A 24,185-nucleotide genomic window follows, 5' to 3' on the forward strand; every position below is an offset into this window, starting at 1 on the left:
GACTTTAGAACTTAGACTTGGGAGAAACAATATTACAATTCCTTCTATGTTTTGCCTTCCGTGATACCCATTAAAAAAATTAGGAGTCCTACTTATGTTTTGTTGGGTAGAGCTCTGCACTAGTATAACCATTCTGAAAAGCAATTTGAAATTTTACAGATAAAGTTGCTAAAATGCCTATAGTATTTGACCCAGATTTGACCCAACTGCCTACAGTTCATTTATCCTTGATAAAAAGTAAAGTTCCATAAACACCCAAATATTTATAGTAGCACTTTTTGTAGTCATAGAGAACTAGGAATAAAGCAAGTAGATGCCTGTCAGTTTAGGTAAAAAAATCATGGGGCATGAATGTAATAGAATATTACTGTATTATAAACAGTGATGAAAATGATGAATACAGAGAAAAATAGGAAAACTTACAAGAAGTTATCTGAAGTGAAATAAGCCAGGGAAATAATATACAGGACTACAAGAGTGTAAATGGGGAAAAAAACCCAGCTGCAAAACAATCAAAACAGAATGTTGTAGAATTATAAAGAATAATTGGGACCCTGGAGAAAAGACATGAAAGGATACCTTCTCCCACCTTTGTAGAGGTACAGTGTCACTAAGTGTGTAATAGAATGCCAAATTCTCATGGGTGATTGTGTGGGGGGAGGGTATTGATTGATTTTGCTTAATTATTTTTCTCTTTCTCTTTTTTTCTTAAATTTTTTGTAATAACTAATTGTACTCTGAGAAGAGGAAGAGGGAGGGATGCAGTGTGAAATCTAGGTGATAACAAAAATTTCAGTAAGAATCTATTAAGAACTATAATTATGGACCTAGAGAGAGAAATTTCAATATTATTCTGAATTCCCTGCCACGTACACACTCCCATTATACTTTTTTTTAACTTTTTGGGGGGCGGGGAGAATAACTAACCTCTCCTTTCATAATCAATTACTGTCAGGATGCCTATATCCTAGCCATTCATAAGGAATGCACCTTGTTTAACAGTCCTTTATGTATGCATCTAGAAATCAACCATAGAGAATAACATCATATGAATACCTGACAGCCTTTCTCCCCATCAGTGGTTCTTTATTATTAGCTCGTCAAAAATTTTTTTAATGAAGGAAAGAATCTTGAAATAAAAGCCATTTAAATTTGTAAAACTGTGATAGTTTTTCCTGTTAGTTGGAAATAGGTTAGGGCACTCATTCTCAACTTACATCCTCCCCATCTTTTGCACTCCTGTGTGGTAAAATGTAAATGCTCTACTAGATTAGGAGTTAGAATTCCTGGATTCTAGACCCAACTCTTCCATTATTTGCTTTATGACACTGTGGATGTCCCTAAAGCTCTATGTACTTGGGTTTTCTAACCTGTTAAGTACAAAGCAATACTTGCAAAGCAAGTCAACAGAATCATGGAATCAAAATAATAATGACAATAATAATAACAGTAGAGAGTCTGAATGGACTTTAGTAGCCATCTATTCCAATTACTAACTGAAATAGAATCCCTGCTTTAACACCTATGTCAAGTGTCCAGTCCAGCCTTTGTTTAAATATTGTAGCGGCCCTAAAGAAGCCCATCATTTCCTGTGGCAATCCATTGCATTTCTGTAGAGGTCTGAATCTTAGGAAGTTCATCAAATTTACACTTGCCTCTCTACAGCTTCTATGTTTTGCTCATAGTCTTTCTTTCTGGGACTAATTAGTACAAGTCTATTCACCTTTCCTCATGACTGCATTTCGCATACTTGGAGACACTTAGCATTTTTCCCCTGAGCTGTCTTTCTTCCAAGCTACACTTTCATTGACCTTCATATGGCATGTACAGGCATGACCCTGTATTGTAGAAATCAAATTCCTCTGGACTTCCTCCATTTTGTCACTGTGATGCACAGAACTGAACATGAAACTCCAAGTCTTTTCTGACCAGAATAGAGAACAGATGGACTAAGGTAAACTTTCCCCAAGAGATCCCAATTGCTTCTTCAGTAGCCATATTGACTTACACAAGTTATAGTTCAGTAGAACCCCCATGTTTTTCAGATAAACTGATATCTAATGATGCCTCACTTATCTTGTCCCAATGAAATAGGTACTTCAAACCTAAGAGTAAGATTGTTTTTATCCTTATTTCCTAGTAGATTTTTCCTAGTAGATATTTCCAGCATTCCAGCCTATCAGTCTTTTTGATTTGTATGACTTAAACTCATCAAGAGGCAACCAAGTGATGCCATGATGCCATTTTCTTACTTATTTTAGATATCAGCTTCTCTGAACTGTTTTTCTTCTTCACTTTCTTGTGATCCCCCCCTCCATTTCTGAGAGAAAACAGAAATAAGAATTGGGCAGCTTTTGGCCTTTTCATAATTAGTTATCACCTCATCCACCCCTGATGCAGGGATCAGGTCATTATCACTTCTCTGGTCTTCCTTTTTTAATCTCCCAATATAGCCTTTTATTGTCTTTTGCCTTCCCCCCACCAAATTCGGTTTGCTTTGAACTTTAGCATTTTCAACATTATTCCTAGAATAACATGTTACACTTTTGCATTCAAAGCAGGTTACCTGCCTTCTTGTTTTTAATCTTCTATAATTCCCAAAAAAGGATGTTATGCGTATTCCATACCTATGGATGCAGGTACAAGTACTCCAAAAAAGTGGAAGTTGCTATCTAAATATAAGATGGTGATGGTGATTATATTTGATCGTTCCATCTTTTAAACTCCTGCTCGGGTACCAGAATTTTTGTTAGTCTTTCCTACTAATACCAATATTTATTTTTCTCATCCTCCCAGTTCCCTGGAAAAGCGGGAAGTTTTGTAAGAAGCCCAAATGTATGGACCTTTCGTACAGCTTCATGCTGAAACTTCTCTCTTTATAAATAGTAGAACAGTAATCTAGCCAGGAGCATACCAGAACTCTTGACTTCAGAAATTCCTTACATAGCTTTTCCTTAATTCTGGGTCCACTTATCCTAATAAGCAATATTGTACTCAGTTTCCAGTGTCAATCATTTTATTCTTACTTTCTCTTATCTCTTTCTTGGGGGGCTTCCTCTTGACTTTTTTTAAATGATAGTCAAGCATTTATTAAGTCATTGCTGTTTCCAGCCTTGTACTAAGCACAGGGGGTAGAAAGAAAAAAGCAAAATTATTCCCTGTTCTCAAAGTGCTTATGTTCTAATAGCCTCTCATGGTTGCCAATTTCTCCTATTCTTCTTCATTTCATCTTTTTGTGTTGTAGGATTTTGAAGTTTGAGGGGATTATATCCTAAAATCCTGTTAAGGATTATTTATACCCTCCAATCCCTTTTTCAGAGGGAATATTTATTTTCAGAAAAATACCAGAATTTCATTATCATCTGGAAAGAGCATTAGCCTGGAAGTCAGGAGATGAGGTGTCCAAGAAACGCCATTTATTCCCTGTGCAACGTTGGTCAGTTTGTTCTCTGGCTCTTAATTTCTCCTTATTTATTTTAAATATTTTTGATTAGATTATATCTAAAGTACTCCTCCCTCCCCCTCCCCATAATTGTATATTTAGATTTTTTTTTCGCTTCTAGCCAGACTAGAAATTGTTTTTAATGGAAAAGTATTTTTGTAGTATATACCAAAAGAAAAGAAAGAGCTATTCATGGCTTACTGGAGGTATGCTGGTGCCTTTAACGCTAATCAGTTAGTTGAGGGTGAATAACATTTCCTTATTTATATTTTTAAAATAAATTTTATGGATATTTTTTCTTTTTGCATCACCTACATTTTTCACTGTCTTCTCGCCCCCTCTCTAAAGATAATCCTTTAGAATAAAAAAGAACTAAGGGGAAGTAAAAATATGTTCAGCCTAACCAAATGATGCCAAATCTAACATCATAAATACAAAGAATATTGACAGTAGAACAACCTAAACTGAATATTGCAAAAGCATAATGACTAAATTTGGCTCTAAAGAAAAGACACAAGAGAACACCTTCCCCAGGCCTTTTATTAGAGGTGAAAGACCATGAATTTGGAACCCTGAATATAATAGCCCTATTCGTTTTGAAGGCACCAACATCCTTTTGGTTCACCTCATGTTCTTTCCTGAGTTATAGTCCGTCATCACTAATTGCCCTTTGTACATTTTAAAATAGATATCCCCAATGAATCTCAAATTCAGCATATCTTAAATCTAACTTTTTATCTCTCCCCCAAATGCACCCCTCTACAGAACTTTCCTATTTCTGTCAAAGGTGTCATCAATGTTATACTCAACCTCTCCCTCTTTTTCCACTCATATATCTTATCAGTTCCCCAGTCTCGTGGATTCTACTTTCCCAGTATCACTGGCATCCAACCCCCCTGAGCTAGAAGGAATCTTGGAGTCTCCTTCTATCCATTCATACCAGAGAGACTCCAGGACCCACTTTATCTCTTGCTTGGACTGATGCCACTGCGTTTTCCTTTCCATCCTTTCCAAAATGAAATTACCAAAAGTACAGTCAGATCTCTCTCCTGCTGAATAAACTATAGTGGCTCCCTGTTTCTTAGAGGATCAAATATATGTGCCTCTGTTTGGCATTAAAAGCCCTTCAATTCTCACTCCAGCCTACTTTCCCAGTCTAATTATATCACTCCCCATCTGCCAATGCAGTTTTACTGGGGTGTGGCTTTTGTGCCTACTACTGCTTCTTGGAGCCACAGGTAAGAGTTGAGGGTAATCAACGAGCCTAAAACCCATTGGTATATTTAGGGGTTTTCTACTCCAAGCATGTGAAGACTTCCCAGAATGGGCAGATTTGAACAATTTTTTCCAAAGACCAGGAAGGCAACTGAAGCAGGTCCTATGGAGCACTTAGAGCTTGATGAGACATTGAAGATGCCAAAGTCATCCATTGCATCCTAGCCATTGCCAGTTGTCTGGACTTTTGTTATGCCACTGGACTTCTATGACTCTGGAAGAGAGAGCAAGGCTGATGACTTTCTGTGTATCTGCCTCACTTAATTCCAATTCACACACAAGCCAAGACATCACAAATCATCCACTATTTTGCCACAACATTGTGATATCATTGGTCTTCTTCACAAACGAAGGCTGAACAACACCATCACTCCCTGTCATGAACTTCACAGTCTAGCCAAACTGATCTTACATCACCTTCCATATCCCAGCGCAGGCTCTTCCCCAAGCCAGGAATGTTTTCCCTTTTCCCTCTACCTCTGATCCTTAACTCCAATGCAACCCTGTACATAAGCCTTTAATTGAATTCTCTCCTAACACGCTCTTCTCCCCCTGATTCTCACTTCCGTCATCCCTACTCTATGGCCTCTGAAGTCCCTTTCAATCTATGATCTTAAGATTTTGAAGAATTTACTAACTAAAATGAAAACAAGGAAGTGGAACTTTTTGAAGGGGATGCGGGGACAGGATTGTTATTTTGGCCATAAAGGGATTTATTTGACATAAACATTCATGGTGAAGTTTTTAGTTGGCTTCTCTGAAGGTCATTTCAAAATAAGATTTCCTATCTGTATATGTGTGTATGTGTGTGTGTGTGTGTGTGTGTGTGTGTGTGTGTGTATGTTTTAGACAGTTGGGGTTAAGTGACTTGCCCAGGGTCACACAGCGAGTAAGTGTGAAGTATTTGGTCTGTCAGATTTGAACTCAGGTCCTCTTGAATCCAGGGCCGGTTCTCTATCCACTGCACCACCTAGCTGCCCCCCAAAATATTCTTAGAAATTGCAATGTCTTTGGATTTATGTTGCTTTTCATGTTGACCCTGTTGCATTTATCTGTTCTCTTTCATGTTGCTTAAAAAAATCAAAACACTTTATAGTAATATCTCCTACAAAGTCTTACACAAATTTGAGATTTTATTATTATGGCTATTATTGGTGTTCCTGCTGTTGTTATTATTATCCTTACTGTTATATTCACTGTCAGAGGGATTGGGTGAAGATCCCAATATCCAAGCTTTTAGAAAATTAAAACTCTCTTTTTCTCTAATGACAATTTTAGAGGCTGCCCTTCTAAAGAGAAAAGAATGCAAAGTCAACCACTTCAGAGAGATTTTTTTTTTAGTGTTCCAGGGCATTTAAAACAAATACTACAGGTTATTGCCCGTATGTTTTTAATGACCCATAATTGTTCACTCAAGCAAATACCATCATTTGTAAATCACTTAATGTTTGAAAAACAATTGGATAAACCTCACTTGGAGTGCCCCATGGGTCATTTCAAGCCATTTGGCCCTATTAATAAAATTAAAACAATTGGAGGAAATATACAAATGCTTTCAAATAGGCTTTAAAATTATGATATGTATGCATCATTTCAATGTAGGAGTAATGTGAATAGGGAGTAAAGATTTGACATATATTTTTATTTTGAGGAGCCATGCTAATTCACATCATTCAGGCCTTTCACTGCCAAACTATAAAAGTCCATTAAGTGACTGAAAGGAATATACAAATTATCCACTGGCACTTCAGGCAGGAGTTTAACATATACCCTGTTATTGTGTCCGCCAGCTAGCTGCAAGATTCTATTAAGCAGTAAGTGAGAAAATTATATTGCCTGCAAACTAATTGTACAAAAGACTGAAATAAGTAATCAGAGCCTGGTCCTTTCTGAAAAGCAGCCAGGAGATATTATAAATTGCTGTATCATTCTTGTCAGCCTGGTTAAAAAGAAAAACCCAAACCAGAGCTTCCATGTTGATCTGGTTCCCTGTATAGTATAGTTAACTTCAATAGCTATTTATTGACAAAACTGGGTAAATTCCAGTTATGCCATTAGTTGCTGCCCTATTCAGTCCCTGGTGTCATCAAACAAATTTATCCCAGAAAACAGCAAGCTATAATCCAAGAAAACCCCTTAGCTGAAGTTGACAGCCTGTTGTATGAATAGTAACCTACACATTCTCTGAATAATGACTGTCCTGTGTTAATAACTCAGGTGTCCACATTTGCTACTGGAAATATTTTTGTCTGTTCTCCAGTTTTTAGTGCATTCAAGAAAAGCAAGTGGACTCCAGAGATGTTGTGATCCACTGGGTATAATACATTTGAACTGTTACCACAGTAGATATAACAATGTTATACAGTGCTTGGGACAGCACATTTTTAGTATAATTCACTTTCTTGTTGAACAGGACAAAAAGCACCAGGGAAAATTTTTCAAGGACAAAATTTCATAGACCCAGACATTGTCCAAAGAATCTTTTGGGTAACTGTGTTCTTAGCAAACCAGAAATGAACTAAATAATTCACTGTGAGGAGTAGGAAATTAGGCTTTCTTTTGTACAAGCAAATTATTTAAGTTAGACAACAGTTTCCAAATATGAGTCTGCTTCTCTTTTGTTGGCAGACTCATTTCTTCATTGAATTGGCAAGCATTTAAATGTTAGTAATTGTGAGAGCCTTGTTCAAGACCTGTTTCTGACAGTTTGGAGCTGTCTCTGCACCTAACTTGCCTTACCTGTAAAATGGATACAATGCTTGTAACCATGTCAAAGGGCTGAAAGTATGTAATTGTTTTAAATATCATTACAACTACCATTATTGAATCATACTGAGCCATTATTTCTTTAGCTCTAACCACAATGTCAGCATACTCCACTTTTACTATAATATTGGAGATTAACATTAATTACCTCTATCTTTATAATGTCATCTCTCTGTATTAGTAACTTTTATTATCATTTTTATTCATATGCAGTATGTATTTTTAAAACTTTTTCCAATTGAATTTTAATTTCCTTATCTTTTTTAAAAATGTTTTTATTGTCTTCCATTTTTACATCATTGTAGTTATCAATATCTCTCTCCCTCTCCCACCTAAAGAATTGTCCTAAAAAATAAGATAATCTTTTCAAGACAAAAAAAGAAAAAGAGGGGGAAAATCAGCACAATTGATCAATATATGGAAATTTTTTTTTAAAAAAAGTACAGTGTGTAACACCTGTAGTCCTCCTATCTCTGTAAAAGGGGTGGGTTAACGGTATTTTCTCATATTTCTCCATTTGAACCATGCTTGATCTTTATAATTTTGTTATATTTACTTTTGATTTTTTTTGGATTGTTATTGTACTTTCCTCTTACATTGGCATAGTCACTGTGTAGCTTGTTTTCTTGGCTCAGGTTATTTTGCTATGCATCAGTTCATGTAGATTTTTCCATGCTTCTCTGTATTCCTCTAACACATCATTTTTTGCAGTGCAATAATATTCTTTTACACCCACAAACCATAATTTGTTTTGCTTCTTATTATTTTTTCTATCTCAATGCTAGAAATATTTTGCTGGTTTTTGTTTATTTTTGTTTTTAATTTCCCTTTTAGACTTTCTTGGTAATTTGTCTCTGCCTTTGTATCAACCTTAGATTTGTGTTCAAGTTATATTTGTAGGTTCTCTGTTATCCAAATTTCTGTATCTTTTTTTTCTTCATGATTTTGAAATGATCATTTCTCATACCTTTGGTTCCGGTTAATAAAGGAATGTCCAACTCTTGCATTTTTCTTTTTCCCTTTCAGTAACTTTCCAATTATCTGTAGGTTAGCCTTCTGATAGCTTCATATATTCAGAGCTTAGCCATGAACCCAGAGGTAAGGAAAAATGGTAAAAAACAAACAAAAAATGAAAACTCTAACCTCTGCTAACAACTGAAGTCTGTATTACAGAGTTCACGTACTTTACTCAGCACATATCACTGGCTTTATTCCATACACAACTGTAACATATTTTGGTTATATAGCTCAATTAGTAGCTTAGCCAGACTGCTAGTAAGAGATAGCAGACAACCTTAATGCCAAGGATACTCAAGAATTTTAAAAAACAGATACAAAACTATTATAATATTTCTAATAAAAGCCTGTAATTTGAGGAAACTGAGACCTGGAATAGTTAAATGACTTACTTGCCCAAGTTTGGAAAACAGAGAATAGTACTGCTAGATCAGGGACTAGATCTCAGTTCTTAACCTAATACCTCTGCTTGTACAAATTAATCTGTCTCCTTTATAAAATCTTAACCTAGGGCCCTTAATGTAGGAACTCACAGTTTCGTATTCCTCATTAACTGCTAGAAGACATTATTTTATTATCCTGGGTAATTAATTGATGTCTGTAAGAGTGACTTTCACTTCCTGAAATTGTTGCATTGTAGTGTGTATGCTGAGTTTTAAAATAATAAGGACGTACTTGTTTGGGTTTAAGGGGTATATATGTGTTTTGCGTGAGCCTGTGTACCATTTCCTAGGTGTAGGGAGTTCCTGGAGTAGAAACTCCTCCCATGGCAATTTATCTCTAATTTATAGTCTTAGAAAATTATTTGTGTGCACTGTGAGATTAAGGGATTTTCCCAGTACAGCTAGTCAGTTTATGAATCACTAACAAGACTTGAATCCAGTTCTTCTTTACTCTGAGACCCACCTTGCCTTCTATCCACTAAACTACACTACATACCTAAAATGTGATTCATTTTAAAAAATATTCCATCAAAAATGTTGAAATAGTTTTTAGAAGATTTTTCTTTAAACAAGGATCAATTGTCAATTGGAAAATTTACCTTTTTGCACAATTCACATTGGCGATCATATGAGGGAAGAAAGCATCAACTGATGATAATATTTACTAGGTATCAGGAGACATGGGTTCTAGTCTTGCCTTCACTAACTATATGTCTTAGTGGGGCAAGTTTGTCATTCTGTAAAATAGTAAATACTTGTTTTAGGATGCTAGTGTTACAAAAATATGTAATAAAAGGGCAAGGGATGGTGTCATTAAAAAAATATTTTGAGGATATGTTGACTTCAGGGAATTTGGGTTAAGAGTCATGGTCCTAAAGGTATGATAAGGCTGGTTTTAGCTATATTGAGTTTGAGGTAAGGATGGAATAGCTAATTAGAAGTATCTGACATGCATTTAAAAAAAATCTAAGACTGGAGCTTGTTTGTGAAGAAGTGAAACAATGCTTTCATTCTTGTTCCTTCTGACTTTTCAGGTACCAACCTCTTAACAGAATGTTCTCTGTTTTAATATTTCTATTGATAATCAGATAATAATAGCCACCAATTACATTTTGTACCATACACACTATTTTTTTCTTTCAGATAATGTATGACTTGTGTGATTTGTGTGTTTTAGTCATGTAACTCAACCCACCCACCCCCAGTGCAGTTAAGTGGTGCAGTGGATAGAACACTGGGTTTGGAATCAGGAAGACATCTTCAGGAATTCAAATCAGGCTTCAGATATTTACTGGCAGTGTGACCCTGGGCAAGTCAACCCTGTTTGCCTCAGTTCCTTACCTGTAATATGAGCTGGTGAAGGAAATGGCAAACCACTACAGTACCTATGCCAAGAAAACCTTAAATGGAGTCACAGAGAGCTAGACATGGCTACAAAATAACTGAGTGAAAAACAAAACAAAACAAACCGTGTCCTCTCCCTGTACCCACGTCCCCTCCCCCCACCTTGGGGGAAAGCCCTGTGAAGTGAATGAAAGTAGGAAGAGAGAGAAATCTTTGCATTTCATCTGATTTTCCAAGAAGACTATTAGCATTATCCTCCTTGTGTAAAACCTGGTGGTTTTGTTTATTAACTGTGGCTGTTATTAGTGTCACTTAAAAAAAATTCAGGTATTATGTTGAAAGCAGGTTGGTTTTATTGTTGAAATGCTTTGACTTAGAGTGCTAATTTAGTAAAAGATTTTTTGATGGGTTTATCTCAGGTTATATTGTGCAGGCCTCTTTATCATGAATATTTAACCAATTTTCAATAGGTATAAGTGGTTTAAGTATTACTTCCTGTTGAATTAGTAGCTGCTAAGCATTTTGGGTCTTTGTGCAGGTCTGCAATCCACTAATGTGATATTTAATGAGGAGACATCAGTCTGGAGAAAGGTAGTCAATATAAATCAGTGTTTACAAAGTGTGATTAACTCTGAAATATTTCATCAATGCTGTGGTCCCAGGCAGACTCTATGCTAATTACCTGAATCTGCGCGTGTTTCAGGGGACTTTGACGGACCCTGAGTGCTGCAAACACGGGAGCAGCAAAATTGCAATTATGCTCGGACTGTCTCTGATGACAATTTATGCATTTGGTGTGATGACCTCCCCCTTCCCAAGAGGACAATAAACAGAATGCATTTTCATTAAGATACTAATGTACTTAATAACAGGGGGAAAGGGTTATGGAAAAAGAAGAGACCTTCAAAGCTGTATGTGACAGAGCTGATAGGGAGAGATGCTTTATTTTAAAGGCAGTTTCTTTACAAAACTGTAGACAGCCCACAACTGTCCTGTTGAGCATCCTTCTTAGTAATTGAATGCATTTCTTTTCAACAACAATTGAACAAATATTTATTGAGTGCCTACTGTATTCAGAGTCCCATGCTAGCTATGGAAAGGGTAATTTATATGTGTAACAACAACAATTTATTGATCACCGGGCTTGTGGAAAAAAAGAGTTTCAATAAGAATTGTTGTTGTTGTTGTTATTTTTCCTTCATTCTCAAAGAGGACCATGACATCAGGGAGGTGATGCCATGACATGCGAGTGAATTGGATTTAAGTGAGCGAGGGCTGTTCAGAGTCACCACACTGGGTCTAGTGGCCAGATATAGATCAGGATGACTGGAGATGGTCCTGGATGCAGTGGGAGACCTTAGCCTTTTTAAGCTAAGGTCTTTAACAAGTCTCAGTTTGACTGAAGCGATGCCCATTCACTGATTAAGGCTAGGTAAAAAATGAAGCAAAGAATGACCTTAGTCCAAAAAAAAAAATCAGTCTGGGAGGGGAGGATCCTCAGGGTTTCTGGCCAAAACAGAAACAATTGCTATTTACATTGTCCCTTCCTAAACGAGCTTCCATTGTAGTGGGGGAGGAAGCACCAGAACATTGAGCTATATCTATCAATATATCTTATATCAATAAATCTAAAATTTGAGTGAAGAGATTTTTAATATTCACTGTGCAGATAGTTCATTTAAAATTAAAATTCTTATATAGAACAATATATTAAATTTAAATAAATAAAAATATATAAAACAAATCCGAAGAGTAGAAAATGTTAGTTCTTAAACCTTTTGTTCTTATGCATAAAACTTTCAGTATTAAGGAAGTTTTGGCTAGATTTACTTATAAGTTCACAGTCTATCGGTGTGAATTTAGATTTGGAAAAGGGACACCACAGGACATCTCACTCAACTCTCACAGTATCAAAAAGCATTATTGTGCCTGTTCTCTTAAGAATCTATTTAATTCTCAAACAATCTTGTTTACTTATTGATTATGTTTTTAAAAGCCTTTGATAATCTAACAAGCATTATAAGAATGATTCTTCTGTTGTCAATAATGACCAGAAATCTAAACCAAAGCAATAATTAGGGATATACGTACAATTAATCATGTAAATTAAATACTTCAGGATTTTGGATGGATAGGGGCTAAGAAGACTTTGCCTAGACATGGTGAAAATATTGATTTTAAATAGATATCCTCAAACTTCATTTTTAAAGCTTCAACTCATTTCTTGTCCACCCTACATTTTGTTTAATATTTCTGATCCAGCATGAATCTTAGTCTTTCCTGTGTCATTTATTTCTTTTTTCCTTTTATGTCACTTCTTTGTGAATTCTTTGTGGCCCTAGGGTTAGCTTTGGTTCCATATGCTTCTGTTGTTTTATTTTGTTTTGTTTGGTGTTTCCTCTGGGATACTGATGTTTTTACCCACACGGTTTTGACTCATGGCTTCTTTTCTCCCATCACTATGCTGCAGGTAATATAGAATACAGCTGCCCAGCCACGAATGAATGTGAAATCACAAAGCGCAGACGCAAATCCTGCCAGGCTTGCCGTTTCATGAAGTGTCTAAAAGTTGGCATGCTGAAGGAAGGTAAGGCTCTTCTTATTCCACAGCTCTACATTTTTACTCAAAAGAGTAAGTGTGGCGTGCTTAACAACATTACAGTTTTCCTGAAAACTGGAGCAAACCATGCAGTGGTAAGTATTAATGTGATAGTGGGGGAAGAATAAATAAAACCTTCTACTTTATTCTTGAGTATTCTGGCAGCATCCAACCAAAATGTTTTTACCTCTCAAGGAAGATGCCAGGATACTTGGGATGGTCCAGAGAAGCCACCAGGTATGCTTTATTGATTCTGATGATCTTCGATTTATGATTTCCAGCAGGCAAAAGGTTAAATTCAGGAAAGGAGCTATTTTTTGTGCTAGTGACAATGTCGTCAAGCCCTTTCTCCCTTTATTACTTTGTATAGATTTGCATAAAAATGCATATTCTGATCTTGGCTTTCCATTGCTGTTGGCCAACTCCCCCCCATCTTCCCTCATTCCCCTTGTCCCCCCAACATTCTTTGAATTGATTTCTGATTAAAAGGAGCTTGAGAAAAAACTAAATGCTCTGGAAAAATCCTCATCTTTATTCTTTTCTCATGCTCTCAAATTTCCCTGTATAACTTTTTCAGAAATACAAGGTCTTTGATCTGTGATAAATCAAGGAAAGAATCTCTTTAAAAAAAAAATGAAGCTGTCTCATCTGAGGTAATAGAGAAATTCTTCCTGGAAATTTGAAGTCCTGATGTAACTTGATTATCATCTCTGTATGTGGGTGCTATTTTATATGTATTTTATACATTACATTTCAATCGTACTGTTGTCATCAGCACATTCTAAATAAAAAATAAAATCACCTCAGTGTATTTAGATCCTGGAGAAAAGTTTTAAATAAATTTATTTACCAGTTTTAGGAAGAGTGAGGATGAAACTTTAGTAATAGAAATAGATGGGAAAATTAGGCACATTTCCTACTTAGATAAATAGTTACTGCTCTGTCTCTTATTCCTACCAGAAATAAACTTTCTTCCCTGGATCTGTCTTGGGGTTTCGCTAACTCCGATACCCCTAGTGTCCTCATTTACTAGCTAAAATCTTAGCTTCTCTCCTAAATCCAAACTGAAGAACAAAACAGTTCATTTTATCTTTGAAAAAAAATGTAGAACTTTGATTATGTGACCATTTGCAGGGAAGTATACCTGACCTGATCTGAGGTTTCCCCTAAGTTAAAGGACACTCAATGAGGAAACTCTTTTTTCTGATGCAGGACAGCACTTGACTTGCTCGATTGTTTGGGTAGAAAGTTGCTTTGGCTACTGAGTCATTAAGTGGCTTGTCCATGGCCATAAAACTAATACATGCTAGAGGTTTGGGTGAACTTTTAGTTATGACTAGCAGCTTCTGTGATCTTACAAAACTAAAAATCCAATGGTTTTTGGTTTTAATTCTAACACGTAATCTGAGATTACGAGTCAAGATCACGTAGGCAATAGAGAATAGGCCTTGTCTTCTGGCCAACCTGGGTTCTAGTCCAGGTACTTCAACATACTTACTGTGCAATCCTGGATAAATCATTTAGCTCCCCAGTGTAATAGGCAACCAACCATGTAAGTCTATTAATCGCAGATTAGTTGCTGTTTTGTATCATAAAAGGGATTTTCTAATACTAGGTGTGTAAAAAAATTTCTTAGTGTAAGTAACCTTCATATAAGAAACTAGGATTCAAGAATGTTCTGCCTGGTTGTTCAAATAAACAACCTTTATTTTTATTTTTTACTCCCCCTAACTATCAATCTTCTTGCCCCTTTCAGTTTTCTGCCTTCCCGAATTACAAACCAATCACCAAACAAGCAAAAAATCTCATTCAGCTTTACCCTCACCCCACCCCGACAACATAAAGTTAATACCATTACCACAAGAGTTCTTTCTACTAATAGGAAAAGGCAGTCAGTTTATCAGTATCTGAGTTAGGAAGAAAAAAGGAATTAAACTCTTTTTGAGAGGCTTGTTAGCTAAGCTTAATATTTTAGGATGCTGACTTTTGTCAAACTGAAGTCATTCCTACTAAAAAGTCATCTTAAATGCTAGAACTTTATGCTTATGGAAGCCTAGCTCTTCAAACTTAATCCACCAAGGTTCCCCTTGAGATGTGACATTCTCTCTTTGAGTCATGAGAATGCCAACATGGCACCATTTCTTGCAAGTAAGCTTTTTGTTCGTTTGTTTGGAAGCTTTTGCATTGTCAGTTTTTGAAAATGTAACCTCCTAAGTCATCAAACCATGTGTTGCACAAAATGTGCTTCATTGTACTTTTTTCTTAGTATGGTTTTTCCTTATGAAGAAACCAGGGATAAAACTTGTTTCCAATTTAGGAGGTTAGATGTTGGATTTTTAGAGAAGTTTTAGTGATCATTTTTCAGATTTTTTTTTTAATTGGAAAGGAGGATATTAAAACTAATGTGAATAAATTCTAACCAACTAATGAAAGCTTACTTTCTTAAATATGCCTGTTTACTTAAATAAATTTATTAAACTGAAAGGTTGATATCAATTTGTGGTATTTTCAGTACTAAGGAGGACATATTAAGGAACAGTTCTACTTCCAATTATATTCAGAGGTGTGTGTGTGTGTGTGTGTGTGTGTGTGTGTGTGTGTGTGTGTGTGTATGTGTGTAAAATACCAATTTATTTAATTATATATTTGCTTCCTCTAAGTATCTTTTTTTCCTTTTTTGATATTGAACAAATAATAAATAATAGAAAATTATTTCCCCCCTTAAAACAATCCTTCCCTCTTTGGTATGTTGTAGCATTGTTTCTAAACTTTTGAAAGTTTGATAAGAGTGATTGAAGTTATGAATGGTTTTGCTTAAAGTGTTTGCTTAAAGCAAATAGAAGTGTTTAATTCATACCTCTTTAATTTCTTTTATCAAACCTTGAGTAGGCCTGCTTTTTAAAAAGGAAATTAATTGACACTTCAGTTATAATCAAGTAATTTATATTCTTTAAATCTTGCTTTCATTTAAATGGTAAAATAGCCATCCTAGGGTAGGGCTGATTATATGGAAAATACTTTGTGTTCCTTTGCTTTCATGCAAAAAAAAAAGGTCAGAGAAATATTATATTACACACTGCATTGCATTTGGTCATCTCCTTGGCTTGTATCTGGAGAGAGTGATATTGTCTTAAATATAACTTTATGGATGGAGAGGGATTTCAGTCCCATGCAGTATGTCAGAGATCATGATGCAGTAAATCTATTCAAATGTAAACCTGTTCAATTCAATTACCAGAATATAATAAAATTTGCTGCTGCAACCCCCGTGTTAACCACAGTGGTCCATACAAGCTGATGGCACAGCAGGCCTAGAAATCGACAGACAGAATCTATTTTATCAATAAACAAAATCACTTCTAGACCCTGAAATACAATCAGATTTCAATAGTATTATTAGTAGTTACATTTTCTTTCATAACTTTTATTTAACTCTGCTTGTAATTTTTAGGTGAAATAATGCCAAAAGTTTAAAAAAAAGTATTTATTTTAGAAGTTTCCTTTTTTATTTTGAATTTAACAAATATCAAGGGACATTTCAACAACAACAACAACAAAAAGATCACAAAAGAGAATTCCATATGAAAACTTGAACTTACTGCTATGTAAGTTTTTTTAGTGTATGAAGGTTAACCTGGTAGTTAATAAAGATGCCCTCTTTTGGTCCCTTTTGAGCTTTTTGCTTATTTTTGTGTCTTTTTGAAATAGTTCATTGATCTCTGATTCTTTTTTTTCTTCTTATTTGCATACTTCCTTACTAAATTGACTCTCCTACTCTACCCCTCCCCATAGAATGCTTTTTGTATACTGTCTGAGAAGTAATGAACTAGAGGGTTTGAAAAAGATCTGTATGTATAGGTGATATCATGATTTGGCTTCCCTCACTATACTTATTGGTTGCATGTCATAAAACTGTAATTTAATGTATTCTTATAAAAGAAAAAGTAAAATTTTCTATCTTATTTCAAAATAGCAAAATAGCTTTGCTTAATTTTTCTCTCTGGATTTTACAGAGCATGTTTGGATGTCATGTATGTATGCATGTATTGGGAGCCAAACACTTGGGTGATTGAGTATACAGTTATGATTTTGTGATTGTTTTTCATTACTAAAACATATTATTCTTCTTACTAGTCCTCAGATTATTTCAGCACATTTTTTATTACAGCTTTGTAGTTTTAAAATTAAAGCAAAATTTTAACAGATTGCACTAAAGATAGAATAGAAGAATCTGGGCATAAAAGATACCCAAATATTTCTCTTCAGGAAGAAGATCATTTGAGCAAATGAAAGTTTGAATGTAAGAGATTTTTGCCTTTCTTTCTGTCTTAGTGTGTGTGTTAATATTATACTGGTGATCTTTACAAATGATGTTACCATTCTGTATGTCATTGAAGGCCCATCTATTATGAGATATCTGATGTTACCATCCCTGTTTCATATTTTTGAGGTATTGTTCATTTAAAGGAAAATCCAAATTTTAATCAAAGCTAGCCAATATATCTAGTCTGGATTTATTTTCTCTCCCTTTTTTCAAAAAATATATTTAAAGAGTACAATCAACATTTTGTTTCTGTGTCAAGAGCAATGAGGGAAGTTTCATTAAAGCAATAATTAATGCTTTATTGTCTCATAAAAAGGATTTTGAAAGTTCCTTGAGTAAATTGTTACTTTATCATTAGTTGGTCTGAACTTTGGCAGCTGAGCCTTTTCTTTGACTCCTGCAGGTGGAGCAACAGAATCTCATGCCATGTACCAGATTTGTATTTTTAACTTAGGTTTCTCTTCCCAAGAGAAAGTGAGAGTAGAGCAAGTGTATTATGAATTTGCAAGTTTGAAATGCTAATCCTGTACTATACATTTACAGACACCCCAACTAAACCCAAAATAGATTGATTTGCCAGACTGAGCTAAATCCATCAGAAAATTGTTTCAGCCTATGGCAATATAATATAGAAGTCTTGCTTTTAATGTTTCTTAAAACTATGTCCGTAGAGTTTTATACATTGATGTGATTCTTCCAGAATTCCAGAATTCACAATTGTCTTGTGGTTCTCTGTTCATTGACTTTGTGACAGGGAAGGAGAATCTTCATTTTAAGAAGTTTAAGATGTAGATCATTTCAAGAAAATGTTTATATTAGATTCCTGTCATTTTTTTCTATATATGTTTACGTGTACATATCTATTTATCTGTTTGTCTGTCTGTCTATCTATCTAATCTATCTATCTATCTATCTATCTGTCTGTCTGTCTGTCTGTCTATCCATCCATCCATCTCTGGGAACTTTTAATGAATAGAGGCAAAGAAATGATTGTGATGTGCTTATATTCCATTAGTAAAATATATTCAAAAATTGAGGCATTGAGTCTGACCACAACCACATATACATAAAAAGTAATTTTAAAAAATACTGTGATGGGTATGGAACAAGTAATAAGAAATATTCCATTTACTTTTTTTTTATGTTGAGAAAGTTAAAAAAAAATTTGTGTTGTGTTTTTTGGAAAGACTGGGAACCATTAAGCCATGGGTCTAATCTTGGGCCTAACACTTTGTAACCTTGAGCAAGATATTTATTCTTTCTGGTGCACAGTCTTTTTTGTTTTTGTTTTTATTTGTTTTTAATCTGTAAAATGAAAAAGAGGTAATCTCAAAATTTTTTTCTAGTTTTGATTCTAAGACCCAGCTACAAAAACCTGAATGGGTGATCATTTGGGGAGCATGTTGCAGACCATATTCCTCCATAGGTAATGGTTGCAGTAGATAATTTTAATAATAACAGCAACTCACATTTATGTAATACTTTTTAAGGTTTACCAAGCACACCCTAAGGTCTTTTCCTATTCTGCAGTTCTGTGAACTTGTGATAATAGAGGGCAATGTGTCCTTGACTGTTGTTCAGTGACTATTATGCATCACTCATAGAGAGAAATAAGCTTTCTTCCAACCTGTCCTATGCTTTTACTCTATAGTAGTGGTATTTTTTCATTATTATATATTTATTATGTATTATTTCATATATGTGTGTATGTTGGCTTTCCTTTGCTAGGTAGTCAACTTTGTGATGGGTATGTCAGTGATTATTTAGTTACTTTTTAAAAATCTATCCTCCTACCTCAGAGATACTTAAAAGTAGATGGACATGGTTTGAGTGAATGAGTCAATTTCTGCCCCTCACAGACAGATTTCTTTCTTTCTTTCTTTCTTTCTTTCTTTCTTTCTTTCTTTCTTTCTTTCTTTCTTTCTTTCTTTCTTTCTTTCTTTCTTTCTTTCTTTCTTTCTTTCTTTCTTTCTTTCTTTCTTCCTTTCTTCCTTTCTTTTTTGGCTAGGCAATGATGGGGTTAAGTGACTTGCCCAAGGTCACACAGCTAGTAAGTGTTAAGTGTCTGAGGCTGGATTTGAACTCAGGCCCTCCTGACTCCAGGGCCAGTGCTCTATCCACTGCACCACCTAGCTGCCCCTCTCACAGAATTCTTTAAAAATGTTTGGAAAACCTTTCCCATGTGCCTCAGCCACCTATCGTGACATATTTCATCTAATATGAATTATCTTTTTTCACATCAACATATGAATTCTCTTCCCCAATCACATGGATTTTGCCTCATATGAAGATTTGGGTTCAGATCCTATCTCTGACACATTCATGAACCTATGTAAATCACTTAATCTCTTACTACCGCACCAAGTTCTTTAGAAGGTACTGCTCTGAATTGGTGGAGAATGTTTCTCAATGGGAACTCCTTAAACCAATAAAATTTGGTTCTGATTTAAAAAAAAATAAGCTCAGAAAATATAAGCACTTAATTTAAAAGATGAACAATATGAAGCCCAGAGATGCAGTGTAAGTTGCCTAAAATTAAAAAGATAGCAGTAGACAGGGCCCAGATTTGAACCTAGTTGTGCTGACTCCCAAATTGGGTAGTTTTTCTAGTAAACCATGTTGCATGTATTACATTGAATAGCAGGAAGAGTTTACAATTGGTAACCAGAAGAACTGGATTCTATTCCCACTTGCCACTAACTAATTTTGTGGCTTCATGGAGATCTCTTAAATTCCTGGACCTTGGTTCCCTCAACTATCAAATGGTTGACCTGGAAGATCTCTAAGATCTAATGGTATGTTCCAGGTCTATATAGCATTCTCTTAGTTAATCATTAAACATTTAGTTTATGATTCTCAACGTTTGATCCCTTTAGGAAAGTTTTTTTCTTTGCAGCAGCAGTAAATTGGTAAAGAAAAAGGCTTGTTTTTAATTTATTTGGAGAACAGAAGAAAACCCACAGACATAACAGCAACCTCACAGCTCTTTATTGTTATTGACAAAATTTGACTTTGCATCTGATCATATGAAAATACAGTCTTTTTAACTTGTATAAACTACAAATTTTATTTCTACTCTAAAGAATCTTAATTGAAATTCTTTTACCTCTTGCCTACATTCCTCACACAGCCAAGTACATTTATTTCAAAATACCATTGAAAAGTGACAAGCTTATAGCACTCTCATCTAACAAATTTCATTACTGCCACACCAATCGTAATGCTTATTTTTATTTGTATAGAACAGCCTTTATTTATGAATGAGTTTTGGCCAAGGGCTAGTTTTGCAAATTGTTCGTTTGGAATCTGTAACATATTTTCCTATAGAAAATAGGATCTGGTTGTTGTGTCATCTGAGAAGAACCTATCTAGTCCATATGTTGCTAATACTTCACTACCTATCATATGTAACAATGTTTCTATGGGAAAGTCTATTATGAGATCCCAGTGTAGGGTGCCAGGAACACTGGCTGAACCTCCAGTATTTGAATGAGGTACTTTTGGTTCTCCATATCCACCTAGTTCTCAGGCAGTGAGATCAGGGTCTTCTGGGGATGATGGGAGCTTAACCTAAGCAGAAGAAGTATAGGATATGACTTACAGACACAGGGATTGGAAATATTTGATTAAAGATGATGGACGGGAGATACAGAACATCTGTTAAAACATGCAGTCTTCAGGCCAGGGCCTATATATTTGCCTTTCTTCATATCCACATTACTTAGCATAGTGCCTGCCACATAGAATGCTTGTTGACAGATTGCAAGGAATAGAGTATTGGCCTTGGAGAAGCAAGCCCTGACTCAAACACTTTTTTAACTGCTAGGCAAGTAGCTTTTAATCTCTAGACCTCAGTTTCTACATCTGCAAAAAAGAGGACCCCACTTGTTAAGCTCAAAAAGTTTATTCCAGGTCCAAATTTATGATTGTATGTTCATATAATAAAAGGTTGGTAGTGGATAGAGTATGGGCCTAGAGTCAGGAAGATCTCAATTCACCAACCTCATGTGTTTAATCGCTGTATAAATGGGAAAATCACATAACCATTGTCTACCCCAATCTTCTCATTTATAATATAGAAATAATAATGTCACCTACCTCTCAGAGTAGTTTTGAGGATAAAATGAGGTATTCTAAAGTGCTTTGCAAACTTTAAAAGTGCTTTATAAATGCTAGACTATACTATAAGTATTTAGAATTGAACTTCAGGATAAAGAATGGGATGTTTTTTAGTAGGGGTTATTGGTGGAGAAGAGACAGGTAGCATCATGATGGGCAATATTGAAAAGCAATAGCAGTTACTCTTGAGAAGTCGTAGAATTGTATTATCACAAATGGGTAGGTTGTGAGGTTTAAAGCTGAGGAAGCTTGCTGCAGGAGAGGAAAAGCTGTTTCAGTAATCAGGTGTCTTAAATCCTGTGGCCACAATGAATGTACTGTCTATGATAATAGGACTGGGCTGCTGCTACGTGACAGAGCATAGAAGAGTCAGAAGAGAAAGTTTAGACTAGATAAAAGTGGCAGGGAAAGTCATTTTACTTAATTGGAGATTCCAAAGACATGTTGGTATTTTCAATCAGTATGGTAGCCTGGTTGTGTTGGGGCTAGGGACCAGGTGCCTCATCCCTCCAGATCCCTTCCAGGGTCAGAGACCTGACAGTTTACTTACTTGTACACATACCTGATTTGTTCAGTTAATATACCATATTATATCTTTTTCTCCTCCCAGACTTTTAGGAGGAACCATATTCTTCTTGTTTTTTCCTTCTGACATAATTCCTCCAATAGTTTGCCTTCCTTGAACAGGTTTTTTTTGGTTTGTTTTCATTTTTGTTTTTGTTTTGTTGTTTTTGTTTTTGTTTGGTTTGTTTTTTTACCCTTTAAGGCTTGCAGAATAAATGATGATGGAAGCCCTGGGAGGCCTCTGAATTTACCCTGATATTCTGGAGCCAATCTCCCTTTTCACTCCATCCATCCTTGTGCCTATGACTCCTTTCTCTTCCCATGTTTTCTTTAATGTAGCTAAAAGAGGGGGTTGGGAGTGAAATTATTTAAGGAAATATGTTTTGTTCAAACTGCCTTTTAAGGAACCTTGGACATTTTCTAATAAACGGATCTGTGATCACTTACATTTTGAAGCAAAAAAATAATGACACACTTAGTAGAATTCTTCACCAAATATTTTAAACAAATCTGTGAGCAAGACATTGCCAAGGTGCATTTCTTCTTCAAGTCTGATATTATTAGGCTGCTAAGTAGAAAATAGAAATTGTTGTGAGGGAAGTTTGGGTTCCTACTGCTTTCAAAAAGCAGAACAAAGAGAAGGGGAAAAGCTTTAATGGTATTTAAGGAAAATATTTCTGTGCCGGATGACAGTTAATAGAGCTGCATTGACCTCAGTGGTATTTCTTGTGCTCTCTATTGTAATGTTATCCTTAAGGAGCTCCTTCATTAATGCAGAGTATAAAACAAAGCTCCCATGTTGTACTATCAAGTGGTAACACAGAGCATCTTCTATTAAAGGCTCTTCTTGACATTATGTTGTCTGTGAGGGTGGACACTTTAATGTGTCATAAAAAGTGTAGCAATTTATGCAGGGTACAGTTCTCAAACTACAGAAATGCAACTATACCTTTTGCAATGAAGAAGACATCCTTAAGATCTGGATGATGATTATATTTTTTCTTATTTTAAAAATATTGATTTTTTAAAAATAATTTTAACTTTCAAATATTTCCCTCCTTACCATATCCAGTCAGACATTTCTTGTTACAAAAATTTTAACAGAAAAGAAAAAAATGAAAAGCAATTAAGAAAAGCTAATCAATGCATAAACCAAGTTTCACAGTATATCTTTTGTTCCACAATGATAAGCTACAACCTCTGCAAAAAAGACAGAAAGAAGTATATTTTCTCTTTTATGGGGTCAAGCTTGGTCATTATAATTACAGTGTTCAGTCTCATTCTTTTTTCATTCTTCTCATATATTATTTTCCCATCTCTGCTTACTTCACTCTGCATCAGTTCATAGAAGGCTTCTCATGACTTTCTCTATTTGTATCTTACAACAATGGCAATTGTCTGTATTGGTTCATTTGTTTTGCTCTTTCCCAGCTGATATGTTCCATGTCTTCTAATGAGCCATGCTTTCTAACACCTGTCTGCCCCAGAAAGTTGTAGAAGGTCCACTTTTTAAGGGGTGTATAACTCTCCTGGGGATTTCTTAAGCTAGCTCTTTTTGTGTTATTTTGTCCTTTATCTGCTGAAGCTATGGTATTAACTTGACGTTCCAGATTTCTGTTGATAGAATGGCAACAGCGACCTCATTCAGTTGAGGAAATTGGAATGACTAAGATCTCAGAAAGTGATCTGGACCTGGCCATGAAATTCAAACGAAGTTCTTTAGACTACATGGGCAAACTGAGTCTGGAATATCTCATCTGTTACCTTAGGGAACTCTGCCTTTTCCCATAATTGTCCAAACATCATTTTCTGTCACTCAGTCATCAGATCCATAAGTTCTTTTAATATTTTGGGATAGTTCATACTCCACCTCAAGCAGCTAATCCAAAATCATTTGTCAAGCCCTTAATAAGTCTTAGGCTGCCCTTGGGCATACAAATAAAAAGAATGAAAATTTGTATTCTCAAGGAGCATATGTTTGAAAAGGGAAACAGCAAGTACGTATTTGTACCTACTTACCTATCTAATAATAATAATAGTTAAGACTTTTGTAGTGCTTACTAAGTGCCAGGCATTGTGCTAACTACTTTATTATCTTATAAATCCTCACACAACAATCCTGGAAGGTTGGTGGTATTATCCCCATTTTGCAGATGAGGAAGCTGAGGCAAACAGAGGTTAAATGACTTGCCCACGGTCACCAAGCTAGTCAGTATCTTAGGCCAGATTTGAAGTCTGGTCCTCCTGACTCCAGGCCCAGTACTCTATCCACTAAGCCTAGATGCCCCCATC

General features: G+C 35.4%; 1 protein-coding gene across 3 annotated transcripts in view; it reads left to right on the plus strand.

Moving 5' to 3' along the window:
- ESRRG (estrogen related receptor gamma) overlaps positions 1-24,185 on the plus strand; it is a 648,087-nt gene that overhangs the window by 478,987 nt on the left and 144,915 nt on the right. For all 3 annotated transcript variants that reach the window (XM_078156311.1, XM_078156312.1, XM_020982262.2), the window contains one exon: positions 12,758-12,874. In XM_078156311.1, the coding sequence (XP_078012437.1) occupies positions 12,758-12,874 (117 nt within the window). The remainder of the gene's footprint in view (positions 1-12,757; positions 12,875-24,185) is intronic.

Source organism: Phascolarctos cinereus, unplaced genomic scaffold, assembly GCF_003287225.1.
Source record: "Phascolarctos cinereus isolate Bilbo 61053 unplaced genomic scaffold, phaCin_HiC Scaffold_5;HRSCAF=322, whole genome shotgun sequence".
Taxonomy (NCBI): domain Eukaryota; kingdom Metazoa; phylum Chordata; class Mammalia; order Diprotodontia; family Phascolarctidae; genus Phascolarctos; species Phascolarctos cinereus.